The sequence below is a fragment of the Ptychodera flava genome, chromosome 14 (assembly GCF_041260155.1).
Source record: "Ptychodera flava strain L36383 chromosome 14, AS_Pfla_20210202, whole genome shotgun sequence".
Classification (NCBI taxonomy): domain Eukaryota; kingdom Metazoa; phylum Hemichordata; class Enteropneusta; family Ptychoderidae; genus Ptychodera; species Ptychodera flava.
Window position 1 is genome coordinate 36,755,695 of NC_091941.1, and position 16,889 is coordinate 36,772,583.

General features: G+C 37.3%; 2 protein-coding genes across 3 annotated transcripts; both read right to left on the reverse strand.

The window, feature by feature from the left end:
• Window positions 1–227: 227 nt before the first annotated feature.
• LOC139150345 (uncharacterized) lies at window positions 228–5,847 on the reverse strand. Its single transcript, XM_070722644.1, has 4 exons — window positions 5,544–5,847; window positions 2,329–2,602; window positions 1,463–1,590; window positions 228–900 (listed from the first exon to the last, which is right to left on the reverse strand). The coding sequence occupies exons 1-4, from the start codon at window positions 5,602–5,604 to the stop codon at window positions 713–715; spliced, it is 651 nt and encodes a 216-aa protein (XP_070578745.1). The 5' UTR covers window positions 5,605–5,847; the 3' UTR covers window positions 228–712.
• A 1,608-nt stretch (window positions 5,848–7,455) lies between these two features.
• LOC139150344 (uncharacterized) lies at window positions 7,456–16,303 on the reverse strand. 2 transcript variants are annotated; one of them, XM_070722643.1, is made up of 6 exons: window positions 16,162–16,303; window positions 15,242–15,377; window positions 14,333–14,672; window positions 9,055–9,188; window positions 7,831–8,049; window positions 7,456–7,474 (listed from the first exon to the last, which is right to left on the reverse strand). In XM_070722643.1, the coding sequence occupies exons 2-5, from the start codon at window positions 15,297–15,299 to the stop codon at window positions 7,868–7,870; spliced, it is 714 nt and encodes a 237-aa protein (XP_070578744.1). In that variant the 5' UTR covers window positions 15,300–15,377; window positions 16,162–16,303; the 3' UTR covers window positions 7,456–7,474; window positions 7,831–7,867. The 2 variants fall into 2 exon arrangements, with proteins under 2 accessions (XP_070578744.1, XP_070578743.1); XM_070722642.1 differs by lacking the exon at window positions 7,456–7,474 and having other exon boundaries at window positions 7,509–8,049.
• Between the last annotated feature and the right edge of the window lie 586 nt (window positions 16,304–16,889).

A 16,889-nucleotide genomic window follows, 5' to 3' on the forward strand; every position in this document is an offset into this window, starting at 1 on the left:
TTCTGGAAGGATGGCATCGACTGCACCAGAATTATGTGACAGTAAACTAACAGCAACTTATGTGGACAAGAAATTAGGCTGAGCAAGGCAATGATTTGATGTGAGCTAACATAATTTATCAGGACAGTCACTACCTTAACTAGAAGACCATGCTGAAAGTACATGTGTTGCCTGTCGTCGAACATAACTGCAGCGATGAGGAGCGCCACGACAAAACAGAGAGAAGATTTGTGATGTCTTAAATTGATGTCGTTTATTTCTTGTATCGAAAGAGTAAAGCTCAATAACCTGTAATTTTCATATATTTTCCAGAGGTTTTGTCTTCTTGTAAAATACATTTCTTCGTTGTAACAAAACATCATATGCCTACTGTGCATCACGTCAATACACCCTGTGTGGACGATGTCCATCATTATTTCTTGACAACTAAATTCAAGCAGACCATAACAGAGAGTTGTTTTACAAGCAGATACTGTGTATTTAAACATAATTTAAGAAGAACATAAAACTTGTATAATATATATTAATATTACGTATCAAAGTAAGATGGTAGTCCAACAACTTTATGTATTTAATACTCAACATTAACACTAGAAAGATATTATGGTGAAAGTTCATGACCTCTGTACACAGGTTCGTAAAGTGTTTAATCTAGAAGTGACGTAAATATTATCTTTAAAACAACTGTGTACATAAACTTAAGGGGCCGGCATCAGACACTATTCGTCGGTATATCATTCTGAGATACCACTGGCTGTTGCGTTGTGTAGTGTGCTGAATCTGGATGTTGATAGGCCACTCCTTGTGCTTGAGCTGGGGGTAGCTGATTGGTCGAAGGATTGATGACGTCAGAGTTTGTAGTGTATGGTACCGCTGTCATTTGCTGGACGGCTTGGTAGTCTAAATATTCAAGAAAACAGAGAACACCTCATGCAGATGATTTGACACTGACAAATACTATTTAGAAATTATGGGCTTTAGCTATAGCACCGATGTTGGGATGGTTGGTTAAGTCTAGACACGGCCGTGACCTTATGTTGTTGGGCAAGGGAGATGATCAACGTCTTTACCTCCTTGCAATCAATTGAATAATGTATTCAATTATGTATGCTCATTGTATATGTTAGTAAGCTGCTTTTACGCGTCTCTAATTAGTAAATAGGGCATTTTCCATAGTTTTCACATCATGTGATAACTGTCAGCCTGGAGAATGTTTTGATTATTCAATACGGTTACCGTTACTTATCATAATGGGAAGTAGTGTTTTTGTTATATTTGGGAAAATGGACACAGTGATCGATTTGTCTAATCCATCACCGTTTGCAAGATGCTACAAACGTTTTTGAGAGATATATTTATACCTTTTAAGGGAGCTATGATTTAATATCATTACCATTATAATTTTGGAGATTCTGAAGTTACTGATGAGCAAAAGGCGACTGGCTTTGTTGGGTCAACTTACGTATAATTGGTCTGGTGTCGTTTCGTCGTGTGTCGGACATGTAAAAACAGATGAACATCGCAACGACGACTACGATAACAACGATCAGGAAAAGACCTCCCAATGCTAGTCCAAGTATTGCGGGCACTCTGAGGAGAAAAAATATCATGGTAATTAGTTAATGTCAATCAATAGTCAATTGAATGTAAGATAGGATAATTGCCCGTTCTTTTGCTGCAGAAGCTGGTTATCCACATCTTCTTTGCTGACGATAACATTCTCAGTCTCACCGATTTCGCCATGGCAATCACTATCATCACACGGTGTACCGTGACCGTTCAGTCGAACAGGTCGCTACTGTATCATGATGCTCTCCCGTTGAACTGACACATTTCTGAATACAAATGAGTGCTCGGCAATTTTGAGGAAGCCGCGATGATAGAACAGAGAGCCGGGGACATTTTCGTGTTTTCTTCAAAGCAAAGACTGGCACGATACAGTGAAACCTGTCTAAACCGAACCCTGTCTCAACAGGAAACCTGTATAATGATCATGAAACCGTTCAAACAGGATCAAGCTTGTGTGTATGTGTACTGTTTTTCTCAGGGACAACTTCGGTGACAACTAGAACCATGATACAGACCACTAGGTAAATGAAAACAAAAACATCAAAATAAGGGCCGGCGACCCGGCCATTACCAACAACGGGAAAGCGTACTTTGCTAAATTTGCGCCTCTATCGGCATGTATGAGTGAGTAACATTATTTGATGACAACGTGGTCCGAAAGTTCCGGATATTAAAACAATGCAGAAGAATGTTCTGACATTGACGAAAGAAGTTCATTTAAATTGCAATAAAAGTCGCTGTTCCAGCGTAAAATCTCACCCGAAACCAACAGTCGAGACAGCTTCTCCCTCTGAGTGGACATAAACAGTATCATTGACAACGTAATCGATACCATAGTCACTTTCATAGATCGTTGAATTGAACCCGTAGCGTTGATGCTCGTAGTAATCACAGCAATATCTGTCCGCTGTCGTCATGTACGGAAACTTGCAGCAGTAGATTTGGTCATTCTTGTCGTCAAATTTTGGACAGTCAAACCCGTTATGCTGGACGCCAGTGTAATCTGTATATCCAGGACAGTAGACGGCGTGCGCTGCCAAAGGAATCGATGATAAAATCCAGTTACTACACATTAAAACGTGACTTGTATCACTTCAAAAACCTTGTCAGTCATTTTTATGAAAAAGTTGAAATTGATGTCCGTAAAGACAGAATAAGTCTTCACCAAATTAAACTATCTTCTAATGATGACAGTAAGTTTAACAACACGACAAAAGTGATGACGACGAAGCTGGGATATATGATAAATTACCCAAAACAGTTCAGTGGAGACACTGTACATGTCAATTGACAAGGTCAATCCGTTTTGCTTGTAAACACTAGCACCCATCATGAGCAGACGAATGTGCAAGAACGAGCCTGTCATTTGGCGGTGTTATGCACACGGTACGTCACTGATGTCGTGTTTGTGCCGGGCCACTAACTGTGCTGACGATTTCGCCGTAAGAGTTTCATTCAGCATCTGTGATGTAAAATAATAAATATATGCCGAAACAATGTCATATAGCTATGAATTTGGCTACACTGGACAAATATCTCAAATCTTTGCGGGTCGAAACTCTGAACTCACAGGCTTGCTGTGAAATGTTTGCAACTTGACCTGCCCTTCGAAAGTGACGTGGTTACCTCGGAACGTTGCTAGGAGAATGTGACATATAACAGGTGAGTTAGCTACCCTTGTATGAATACGGTCACTCTGTAACCGGGGTATGAACCGTTAAGTACGAATCCTAAAATTTAATTTGCTCACTTCAATATAATTTGAAATAAGGCAGAAAGACACACAGTAAGTGCCCGATACAAACACATCATTGCGCATGTTCTGTCCTGCACGTCGTCATGTTTCGCCAGACATGGATCCCCTCGACCACCCGTGTGCAAACCCTGCATCTTAAAATTTCTTGTGTTGTGGGTGATTTCGGTTGATCACTCTATAACATTAACAGCGATTTCCGCGCTACAGTTCCACTGTCACTCACTCTACTCAAGAAAATTGTATTTCATAAGAATATAGCGTTTTGGAGACTAACTATAAAATCTGAGGTCATTCAAGGGTAAAGAGAGTCTATTAGAAAAACACACAAGCATTAAATTTCTTTAAATCGTGATTCACCGTGGCTTTTGATAAAAGGTTAACCGAAACTTACGGACAACGCCCATCGTTGTCGGAAATGTCGGGGGGGGGGGGTCTTGAAAACTACGAACTAATTTTGAGGAACTTATTTGTACTTAGGTTGCTTTTTTGCTCGATGAAAGTTTGTCTTTTCTGAACAAATTAAGATGCAAATTTGTCTTATCATACATCTATGAGAAGGGCACAAACTTCTTAGGCGAAGAGGAAAAGGTAAGAGATGGAGAAAAATCCGTTCTGCTGGTTGATTTCCATGGAAGTAATAGAAGGAATAGTAGAAAACGGAAACCTGCATGTAATTAAGGTGGAGTTGCACTTAACCAATATTTCTCATCTAAGATGACAAGGAAACCCCCTCATCTATATATTTTCAAAAAGAAGAGAATCTAAAGTTTAGTATGGTAGCAGTAGTTTACTCGAAGGGTGAAGCGTGTATATTTTGGGTAAAAGTCTAGATTTTGGTATTAATGATAAAAATCAATTTAAGTTAAAAAACTTGATACTATTTTTTCGCATTTAATATTTCACTTGAAAGAAGAGTATGTGAATGAAAAAACGACCATTTTACTTTGCATTTTCTATTCTCATACTAAAATGCGGTAGTGGTTGAAAGACTGACATTCAAAAAGATGTAATTGAAATCATGATAAAAACGCCTCTTATTCAAAATGGAAAACCTTTAAGCTTATTGCCAAACCAAACAGTATATAATTTTAAGAACATATTGTGAAAATGTCATTAAATTCGACCCTGCAAGAGTTGAGTTAAATTATTTTGAAATCTTGAAATTGGGAGAAATGAGAAGCTAATAAATCGGGTGATTTGAGTAAACTTTGCATAAATTTCCACCTCTTTCTCACTCAACTTGTGACTGCTTGACAAACAAATTAATGAAAATTGAATGATATCTTTGCAAAAAAGTGATTTGAGCAAAATACTCTGTTTTACGCGCAACACTAGCTAAATGTGATACACACACACACAACACACACACACACACACACACACACACACACACACACACACACACATATATATATATATATATATATATATATATATATATATATATATATAAACACATTACTTCAAGTACAAATGAAATCTCTCTTTATATAAATATATATATATCATATCATATATCATATATGATTATTTTATCAATATGACGTATTATTTTATATAGTGCTTTCTTGTATTGTTATATCAATATTTATGTTAATTGATGGAGATAACGGAGCAGTAACGGCTTATATTAATAAACATGATACTTAAATATAATTTTCATTCGACTCCCCCCTCCCCACATATTCAAGACACACCAGACACACTGACCAATTAACTTTCTGTTGATACCTCAAGCCCATATCAAATGATGTCAAAAGCAAGCCGAACCAAGCTCATCTGCCAGCGAAACTAATGACCTTTACCGTATTAGGCCGGTTGCCGATAGGTCAGGCCGAAAGCCGATCCTCTGTTGCACTGATGTGGATATCAACTTCCTATCTGGTACCACAACTGCGTGCATATTGGCTCGGGCTTCGGCCTTCAGTTCCGACCCACAATTCTACGAGCACCTCTGTCTATAGCAATTCATGTTCTATATCAGGCTGATTCGACATCGTACTTGTCTACGCTCTCTGGCAAAGTACCCTTATTGCAGCATTGAAAACGTACCACCCGGAGAATGTGTGTCACTTCCATGATGAGCATGTGTCAAGGACACCGTCAAACTCTGAAGTATAAGCTTACTGTTCGAAAGTCGTTCACGACTCCATGGTTGAAAGCGTTTCATTTTAGACTTCTAAAGTGGTAAGCAAATTTGAAAAAAGTAGAAGTATACCTGCTGTCGCGATGAATATGAGTAGAAAACCTTGTCTCACAAGCGTTATGACCGCAGCCATCTTGAGTGTGGCCGTGGTATCTGCTGTAGTATCTGCAATGTCGGTTGGCCTCCCGCGAAGAATGACCTCACCGTGTGCTGAGAAAGGGGTCAAAGTCCTGGGTCAAAGGTTGTGAAGGTTACGGAGGGTTTCACTTTTCAGTCACAACAAGCTATGTGTATGGTATGTCCGTATCTTGCACACAACACGGTCATTTTGTTTAGAGCTGGTTATTTTTGTCTCTGCTCATTTCCATAACGAGCTTCTTCTGTAGGAAGCAACAACAATCCGATGTTTCGTATTATGTAATATAATGAATGGTCGTTCATTTGTCGCCTTTCATCAAGGAAATAAATTAAGGAAGCCACCAGTTACAATAACCGGTATTCTGCGTCATCTGAACTCAGAAAACTTCATCGGAGTGTCTTGGTTTTCACACTCACAGCACAGTCGTCACGAGGTGTTGTGGGATGGATACACCAAACCTTCAAAGATTTCGACTCAGACTAAAAACCAGATGCTTCAGTGTTCATGGAATGGAAATGAAGTTGTCCGCACATTGTTTGTTGAATTCATTTTCACTATATTGAATTCATTTTCACTATATTGTGAGTACATGTCCAAATATCACTTATAATGGTATTTGTCTCATTGTCTTGCATCGTTCTTATTGCATTATATTTACATATTACATTAGAAGTAAAACGCCAAAGGAAAACTACAACTGGAGATAACCTTTTATTATATATCCCTTCTCCAATTTTATAATATACGGTATCAAAATAAGTAGCTCGAGTATAAACTTGACATACAAAAGCATATATAGTAATTTCAATAATAGAGTCTTGTCTATGTAAATAAATTGTTTTCTCTTCCCTGTAAGCTTATATCCCTTTCATTGGTTTCATCTTGAAGCCAGTTGAACATTCCTCTGAGTCCAGTTGTAACAATCTGTGTACATCAACTGACTGTAACAGTTACATGTTTACACGAAACAACACTGATTGACACAGGTTCACAGTTATACTGATACGATCTTTCAAACAGCTGAGAAATAAGTAATTTCCCTCCATCATACTTTGGACTACTTTGAACATAACACAGTCAACTATGTCGAAGTCAATCATAAAATACAGTAAGGAAAATGAATACAGCAATTAATCATTCAGTTTCACTGCAATCACGAATATTGTACTATAAATATACTAAAATTGTAATTTTCCCCTTGAAATGCTCTTCTCCAAGGCACATACTTCAATGTCTTTTCAAGATAGGTGCGCTCGAATATCGTGCCATTCTATGATATTCTTGATAAATCACATTAGCTTCAAACATTTCCATATAACACAGACAGTAAACGCAAAAACAACACAAGTAACAAATGTAATTATTGGTGGACAGATGAAATCACTTCAACAGAAAGCAAAGGCACATATTGAGTACTGAATTCTTGACTAATTTTGACATTATTTCAACCACGCGTAAAGGATAAAATTTGTAAATTCAATGTAAACAAGTATTTGTGAGACAAAAAAAAGAATGGTTAAACGAGGCATCAATCGGCGGTTTCTTTAAAAAACCAAACAAACAAACAAGTAAGTGAAGACCGTCATATTCCTCGAAATGAATAATTATATGAGTGTCTCTAATTGCTTTTTAGCAAACCATAGTATATACAGCTCTCGGTGGTATCAATTCTGAAAACACAATTTCCCTCTGGTTGAGTATGTGTATCGTTCGTGTCGAGGCAGATATGTATCATCACTTGAATGGAGATAATCAAGATGTCAAATTCCTTCTGTACTTTTGAAACGTAATTGTCCCCAAAGCAACACAGCAAACTTTTCTGCAAACGTATAGATATCTGAAGGTACTGAAATACAACGACCTATTAAGGTAGAACGCACCTCGGGGACAGATATTCGGACTCTCAAACTTTTACAATTCTCTTCTGATATACCACATGTGGGGGTTCATTTTAAAGCTCTTGGTGTAAGAAAACTTTTCACCGGCTTAGTTTTTCGAAATTCAAAAATTTTTATTTTTCTCCATAGAGTTAACACAGGGATGGCGGCCATTTTGAATTTCTAATATCGGTAAATCTTGGGTAATTTGTTTCTCTAGTACAAAAATTTGCACGGTGACCCCCTATTTTTATTCTTGATTTTGAAAGAGAATGATTGAAATATTCTTTGAGGAAAGTTAGAGCAAAAGTTTAAGTCTTTCACTTTCGAGGTGCATATTACCTTAAACGCCGTGCATTCAAATTCACCCTACCATGTCTTTAGACACGCTTTGTCTGCATGGTGTATTGAGAAACCATTGGCTGCTGTGTTGGGTAGTATGCCGGAGCAGGATGTTGATAGACGACTCCTTGGGGCGGCGGTAGCTGATTGGTCGAGCTGTTGTTGATGACGACAGGGTTTGGAGGATAAGCTACCACACTGGATGGCATGGCTTGATGATCTAAATGTCGAAACGACAGTGAAAAAGAAAGACAATTTGAATTTTGTGAAAAGCGAATTACTCATTGTAACTGCCGGTATATCCTGTACGACATCGGAAACTAAGCTCAAGATTTGGACATCTTAATGCAAAATATACGATGCTCTTACCTAACTACATTTGAGATGCATATTTTCTAATATGTAACAGTTCGACAAAATCGTGCGATGGTCAACTTATATACAAAGACAAGTTTATTTCTAAGGTATTAAATGACAAAAAAATTAAGGCGATGCCAATCATAATGAATGAACCATAGAAGAAAACGCACAATCAAGGATGAAATACTAGTAATTCCGAGGGCACTTTGTTTCGGTTCATACGTTTAGTTACATTTTTCCATCTTCTCGAAGGCTTGTTCACATTGAAAGCACCTTCCATTTCTTGGTGCACAATGAACTAGTACTGGGAGTGACTGTATTATAATTATTACTTTTGTGATGAAATGGTCTGTTCAAACTCACACATCACAATCATGGTTCAGTCAAAGAACAGGACACTTTCCTTCTCATGCTCCTTTCCAGGATATCGACAATTTTATCAACAATTGGAATATTTTTGAATGAAATAACCGAAGTCTGTGTTTGGGAATCATGCACAGTTTATCCTTCATCAAAAACGAACAGACGGTTAATACCGCTTCCAATGGATGATGTTTGTGTGACTCAGAATTGTATCTGTTGTCGGTAGCTACACAGGTGATATTTTGTTTGAGAAATTGAACCAAAGACAGTTCAGTGATCACCCATTGTCTAGTAGAGTAGTGAAACCATAGGTCAAACCCCGAATTCGAATGGACGTGAACAATCGTGCACAAAGGTACGTGTACGTGTTTGTATACATGGGAGTTTGTTTGTACCGCCATCACGTGATCTCTTGGGCATACTGTCCTTTTTATTCGGTAGTGGAACCATTGCATTGGTGCAATATGAGAACATGGCATTGGCTAGGTAAAGGATGACTTACGTATCAGTGTCGTTGTGTCGCTTCTTCGGGATTCAGATCTGCACGCACAGACACAGACGGCGACAACAATCACCACGATGATGATGACAACCAGAGCAATAATGCCGAACACTATTCCAAGAATCGCTGCCAATCTAGTTGGATGAGAATTAGTAAAATATCACCCATATTAATTATATCAGAGAAATTTATTTATTCGCTTTTGTGAGAACCCCGGGAATGTGGCCTGAGTATTTTTTTACTAGATGTGATTTGTAACATTATTTACACTTTCTGTTCAAGAAAACAGATACAGATATTTCTTATTCTTTTGTAGGAAGTAGTAGCCCTGCAAATACAAATGACCATTTTGTGAAATATGTAATTCTATGCAATTGTACTTGATGGTGAGTTTTTTCACGAGATAATTCCAGATCTAGTCTGACTGTCTATAATAACATTGGACCTTACAGGAGTGGAGTACAAGGCATTTTACAAACAGCAAAAATAATGGAAAATGCATTGGCATCATCGTTACCTATGCTGTAACAGCAGCCCAGTTTTTGAACACCGTAGGAGTTTTAATCTCTGCACTGATCTCTCGGATACCGTGGACGAAAACAACAATTCTCCCCATTGTTTAAAGTTTCGCTCTACTGTTTAAAACTACTGTTTGAAATTTATCTGCTAGGAGACGTTTTCCGCTGTACTGCTAATTATAACAAGGATAACCCTAAGCTGGAAAACTGTCTCGCGAAGCAACTTGAATTGAGATAGCAGAAATTCCGTTTGAAACCAACATCAGAACCAACATGACTCGACCAGAATAACCGCTCTGAATAATCTGTCTAAAAACAAATAAATCACAATAAAGCCCTTTGGTAAAGGAAGATGCATAGCAATTATGAATACGACAGATTTCATTAAAGACAGTAATAAGCAGGTGCAAAATGCGAATTATAACTGTAAAACAACACAGGGCGACATTAACCCCACGGATTTGATTTACGAAATCATTAAAAATATGTGCGACGATAAAACCATTGACAAGGCAACTTTCAGCTTCCTCAATCCTAAAGCCAAACATAGACGTACACCATGATGGTATTTTCTACAAAAAATACACAAAACTACCGGAAGGAACAGACTGAGTGTTTGTCTGACGCCTGATTATTAGTGACCGCTCCAGCCCTACAAAACCAAATCTCTATTTGGTATATATATATATATATTTATTTGCCAAACTATAAATATACCAGAATAAAATAAAAATACCAGAAAACTCTATTCTGGTAACACTTAACGCAGTATCTATGTACACAAACACGCAACAAAATGAAGCCATAAACGCAGTAATCAAAGCGCTGGACGCTGAAATCGTACCAGCCAACACATACGATGTCAAACCAGATATGAACTGAATATGCTCACGTGTTTTACAACAGGTTCATTAATCCCTTCACAGAACAATAAGATATATGTTATCACTATATGTAGCAGGTTTTTTCAACTTCGCACAGTACTCTCAGAGTTTAATCACTAATTACAAAACTTTATTTAATATGCAAATGAGCTGTTAATTAACTTGACACTGCTCAATGCTTCATGGGACAATTAGATATCCATCAGATCAACATTTGTAGCACGTTTTATTTAATTTAGTGCTGTAATTTTAGAGTAATGTCACTAATTACAAAGTTCATTAAATATGCAAATAAACCCTAAATTAACTTGACACTGTTCAATGATTCATAGCACAATTAAATATTTATCAAATCAATTTCTGTCGCACGTTTCACAAAATTTAGTGACGTAATTTCAGAGTTATATACCTAATTACAAACTTTATTAAATATGCAAATGAACCCTTAATTAACTTCACACTACTAAATGCTTTACACTACAGTTAGATATCTGTCGGATCAGTATATGCAGCAGTTTTCATGACGTTTGATGCAGTTATTTCGGAGTTATATGACTAATTATAAAACTTCATGAAATATGCAAATGAGCTAATTCTTAACTTGACACTGCTCAATGCTTCTCAGTACAATTGGATATTTATCAGATCAACATCTGTAGCAAGTTTCATCAAATTTAACGCTGTAATTTTGGAGTAATATCACTAATTACAAAGTTCATTGAATATGAAATGAACCCTCAATTAATTTCACACTACTAAATGCTTATACTACAGTTAGATATCTGTCGGATCAGTATCTACAGCAGATTTCATCACATTTGGTGAAATTATATCGGAGTTATATCACTTATTACAAACTTCATAAAATATGCAAATGAGCTATTTGTTAACTTGACACTGCCAAATGCTTCCAAGTACAATAAGATATATATCAGATTAATATTGTAGCAGGTATCATCAAGCTTGGTGCAGGAATTTCAGAGTTATATCACTAATAACAAAAGTTCGTTAAATATGCAAATGAGCAGATAATTGACATGACACTCACAGTATCATCATAATGTTCTAAGACTGTCATCTGTGAAAAGTTTCATGAAATTTTGTGCAGTATTTCTTGATATATGTCTACACTGTCATTACCGTCTCCATAGGGAAACCATTGTACGAAAAAATGATATTGCATAACTTCATTAATATGCAAGCCACACTAACCAAAATCTAATCAGTTCTTGCAAGTAGCATATGGTACCCGTGTACTAATCTGACTTGAATCCGTTCAGGCGGTTTTTGAGTTATCGTGTGAACAGACAGACAGACAGACACACACACACACTAACATACACAAACACACACACACGGACGGACAGACAGACAGACATCGCTATGGCATTAGCCAACGTGTTTACACACGTGAGCTACAAACCACCAACAAGGTACATGAAACCCCACTGTGGCTTATTCTGAAACACAACATATTTGAATTCAACGGAGAATACTACAAACAAATCTGTGGATGCAGCATGGGCTCACCAGCCTCACCAGAAATAGCTGACATCACATTACATGAAATGGAGAAAATTATATTAAATCTCCACTCCGATCAAATATTCCTATGGAAACGTTTCAGAGATGACATTTTTATTATTTACACAGGAACAAAACGTGAACTTCAAACATTTGTCGAGGAGTGCGACAACCTATGCCTCCGTTTAAATTCACATTTGAACACTCTATCGAGAAAATCTCATACCTTGACTTTGTGGTCAGAGATATAATCGAGAGAGAAGGCTCAATTTTAAAACCCATACAAAATCAACTGTCACATCTAACTTTTCTATACAACGACCTTCACTCCGTATATTGAAACCCGTCTAATCAAACAATGCTTATGAGGTAACTGGAAAATAATTGAGGGGATCAAATACTCGCCACAGTTTTTCCAGAAAAACCGATCATAGCTTGAAAAAGGAATAACAACATAAAACCTCGTTCAAGCAAAAATAAAACACGAGGAAACAAACGAATACGAACGGTCTAAGCAACAAACACATACAACAGTCAAACCACAACGTAACGATTGTATAGCGTCTCTTTTTGATGAACAGTGGCGGTCATCAAACTAAACGTGTGTGAAAACAAAACCATTCAAGCGACATATGAAGGGACCCCACTTTTTGTTCCGAAACACCCGATCACTCAATCATAAAACCGGGTTTACTGGGACCAAGATCACATGACCAGGGTCAAAGCACTATAGATTCACCGAAATCTTTGTTGATCGACTAGCTTAGTATATCGTATACCGATGTGTGAAGTAGCCTTCATTTCCTATGTATAAATTTCTAATAGTTCAGCGAAATTTCAAACTGTAGACAAATTTAAACGGTAAAGAGATATTTCAAACAGTAGAAAAATTATAAACAATAGAGGGGAGTTTTAAACAATAGAGCGAAATTTCAAACAATAGAGATATTTTAAACAGTACAGCGAATTTTGAACAGTACGGAGAATTGTCGTTTTCAGCAACGGTAATCGGACGTATACATGAATGCGACAGAATACACAACTATTTCGCGCTTTCCCTAATCACTGTATCTTTCCTTTAATATACACTGTCAAAGTATGGTATGCGCATTTCGCTTGTTTACAGCTGCAATGGCATTTTATTCTAAAGTAGTGGAGTGAGACGGAGATGCCTTGGGGAGCCTTAGAAATTACAGGGGGTGGGCCGGGGGAATCGGGGAGGGCCACTTTTTAGAAAACAGTTCAAGGGGGAGGGTCACTTATTATAACCTATCTTGGGGGGGGGGAGGGTCACTTTTGACAGAAGCTGATTTTATGGCCAAAACTTTTATTGTCCGTGTGATATTTCCTGAATAGGAAATCACCAACAATTAAAATACTTACACATTATCCACAAGTTTCACAAGCAAATAAGATGCAGTGGTATCCTACATTAAACACCTTGAACAGTTAAAACTGATAAAAGACAAGCGACAAAAACATATGCAACAGGTGGAAAAGTGTATATCAATTATCAAATGAACATAAATGGAAAGATATCGTCAGTTTTATATAGTTCTCTCATAGACTACCATGTACAGTAAATCAACTTTTCAGTGAAATTCCCAAATCAAATGTCTTGCACAACCATGGACTTATAACCACTCTAGTTTAATCAAAAACATTGATATAAATAATCAAGCGCACATACATGCACAGATTTACCTAGTTTTGTATTAGAAAAAATTATTCATAGTTTCATCATAGACCGCCGCCATGCATAGTGAATCAACATTTTGGTGAAAGTCCAAAATCAAATTTCTTACACAACCAAAGACCTTTAACCACCCTAGTCTAATCAAGAACATTAATATCAATAATCAAGAGTACACAAATGCACAGATTTACCTATTTTTGTATTTGAAAAACCTATTCATAGTTTCATCATAGACACAATGGATACTGAACAACTTTTTAGATGAAATTCAGAAATCAATTTTATACATAAATGCACATTTTACTTTCTAATTCAATCAAAGTACATTTCAATACATTATCAAACATATATAATATACAGATATAGCATGTTTTTGTGAGGGAAAATTGTCAATAATTTGCCTGATAGACTCCATGTATTATGATTTGATATTTTTGGATTAAGCACTAAATCAGCCACATCTTGCCTTCTCTATTTGAACAAATATGATGACCCTCCCTCAAATGTATGAATACCATATCTTTTCAAAAATTCTTGCATGATAAATTGCGACTGTCCCTCCAAAAACACCAGCCCTCCCCTCTGTAATTTGTCAAGAGGAAGTCATATCAGGTCAAATATGCGTACTGAGATGTGGGACAGTGGGAAAAACTCACCCCAAACCAACGGCTGTGACAGCCTCATCTATGATGGCAGTATTATTCCAAATATTCCAATCCACCCAGTTGTTGTCATAGTCATCGGTACGACCGTACGGCCAACGGGTGGTGGCGGCTTCGCCCATCTCGTAATCGTTGTCATGATAGTTGTCTTCATCGACAGTTTCGTTCAACCCGAAGTTTTGATACTCGTCATAATCACAGCAATAGGTGCTTCCAATCGTAAAGGACTTGATCGCGCAGCAGTAGATTTTCGTGTAATCATATTTAGGACAGTAAAAACCGTTTTGCCAGACACCCCTGTAATCAGTGTATCCAGGACAGTAGTCAGCGTTTACTGTGAAAGGAATCGATGCAAATAAACCCGTCATTTGTCACTGAAACAAACACTGTAAATTATTTAGATCATAAATGAAAGATATGTATAATGATTAGGCGTCACTTAGGTATACATATTACCATACGGGAATCACTAGCATATACCGGCTCTGCGTTGCTCAACTTTCCCCCTATCCAGAACGTAGGCCATATTTCATCACAATCTGAAGAGATGATTTTCACTTACTATCAGCGATGATGGCTACAGTCTGATAACATTAATGGCTTAAATCCCTTTATCTACTGACCTCACAGACGTCTCTCGACCGACTTGAGGCAATTGCGTAGTTAAAAAAAAAAAAAAAAATAAAAAAAATAAAAAAAATTCTCTCTCCAGTTCGTGTCACGCCAACATTACATGCACACTCAGTCAACCGTGTATTTTCCTACTTTTATATCTACCCAGTTTATCAATAGAACGCCTTTCGTTTTCAGATCATAACATATAAGAGTGAACTAATACATAATACATTTGTAAGTCTTATATTGATTAAGAAATCTGTTGATTAAAAAGAAATAAAAGGTTACCTGCTGCAATTAGAGCTGTTAATATAAAGGCTTGTCCTATGTGCGTCATGGCCGCCATCTTGAATTGAGCAGGCTTAGCTGCCTGTCGTCAGGGTACTTTCCTTCGTTTTGTTCGCGTTGCCCTTCCGTAGGTCACCTGACAATTTCCATAGCAACAGCATTGTGAAGAATGACCTAGATGACGTATGTTATCAAAGAAATCGGTCACGCTTTGTGACAGGACATAGAGCGAATTTACCTTTCCTTTCATTGTAAGCTTGCAAACTCTATTTAACAAACATTGCGTGCATGACGTATGAAGATCTGACCTGAACTGCTTGAGTAACACAATTGCACTAGTTGTTCAAAGTGACCTTATTATAGCTCAAAGCTCCAAGGCAGCTCAAAAGGTGGTGTTATTTTTCACAAGTCCAACAATTGTCCAAACTTAAAAGCTTCATAAAGACAGTACATAATTTAATTGTAATGAAGCAATGTGAAAAAGTACCTGCCAGCAGCGTTTCTAAAGTGAAATCTAGCTTATCATGCTCAGTTAAGTACTTGATTAATTTTATTCGGGTGATTAGAATCAAAATGTGGAGGGAGTACAAACTGCAGAGTAAAATGAATAAAGTTCACATTTCAACACACAATCTCCTATGAAATAGTGTTTGATATGCTGTTGATGTACTCGTAAGTTTTTATAGCACCCCTTCTCTAATTCGGTCAAGCCAGACGACTACACGGGCCATTTCAACTTAGGATAACAGACTTCATGAGTCCATGATTGGTTGACTTACGAAGAAATCGCTGTATAAATGCTTGTTATTACAAATCGACAATGGAAACAGTTTTCCCATGTTATATCTAAAAGTGGGTTACTGTCGTGAAAGGAATATGCAAAACTTTGGAACGGAAAACAGCTTCAAAAGAGGACTTACTGTACTACCTACAGTTTAGTAGGTGTAGCCGTGTTGATCTTCAAACCTATGTATACTTGGGGTTTGGTAGCACAGTGAGATCAACTAAGTTTTTTGATAGCATGAGCTTTCGAAGACTACAGTCTCCTTCATCAGATGCTGAGATGGAATGAGCAGGCGAAGCAAAAGTCACAATATATTAGGGGTCAAAACAGATGTGTGAAAGAAGCAACAAAAGGAGTGGGAGGTGTGAAAAACTGACAAAAGAGTGTCAAAATGAAAACTCTAAGCAAATCTGAACTGCTAAAAGCCAGTAAGATGGCAGTTATTTGTAATGTGACATGAAGCCATAGTCCCGGTTAAGTCCAGTATTAACACAGTCAAAATTGGTGATAATTTTAAGTTCTTCAATTTCTCTCTCGCGGCTATTTTTGAAATTGCTCTGCTTCAAAACTGCCACGCTGAAGTCTTGCATGTTATGTCCTGGTTGGTTGAAATGTTCGCTGACTGGTTTGTAAATGTTGCCACTATGTATGTCAAATTTATGGTAGTTCATTCGTTTCCTCAATGGTTGTCCGGTTTGGCCTACATATACAGCTGTGGGGCATTTCTTACATGTTATGGCATAGATGATATTGGATGAGTCACAGTTGAAGGATCCTTGTATTTTGTAGGTTTTTCCGTTGGGTCCGGTTATGGTTGTAGCTGTGTTGATATTGGGACATAGCTTACATCTTGATTTCTGACAG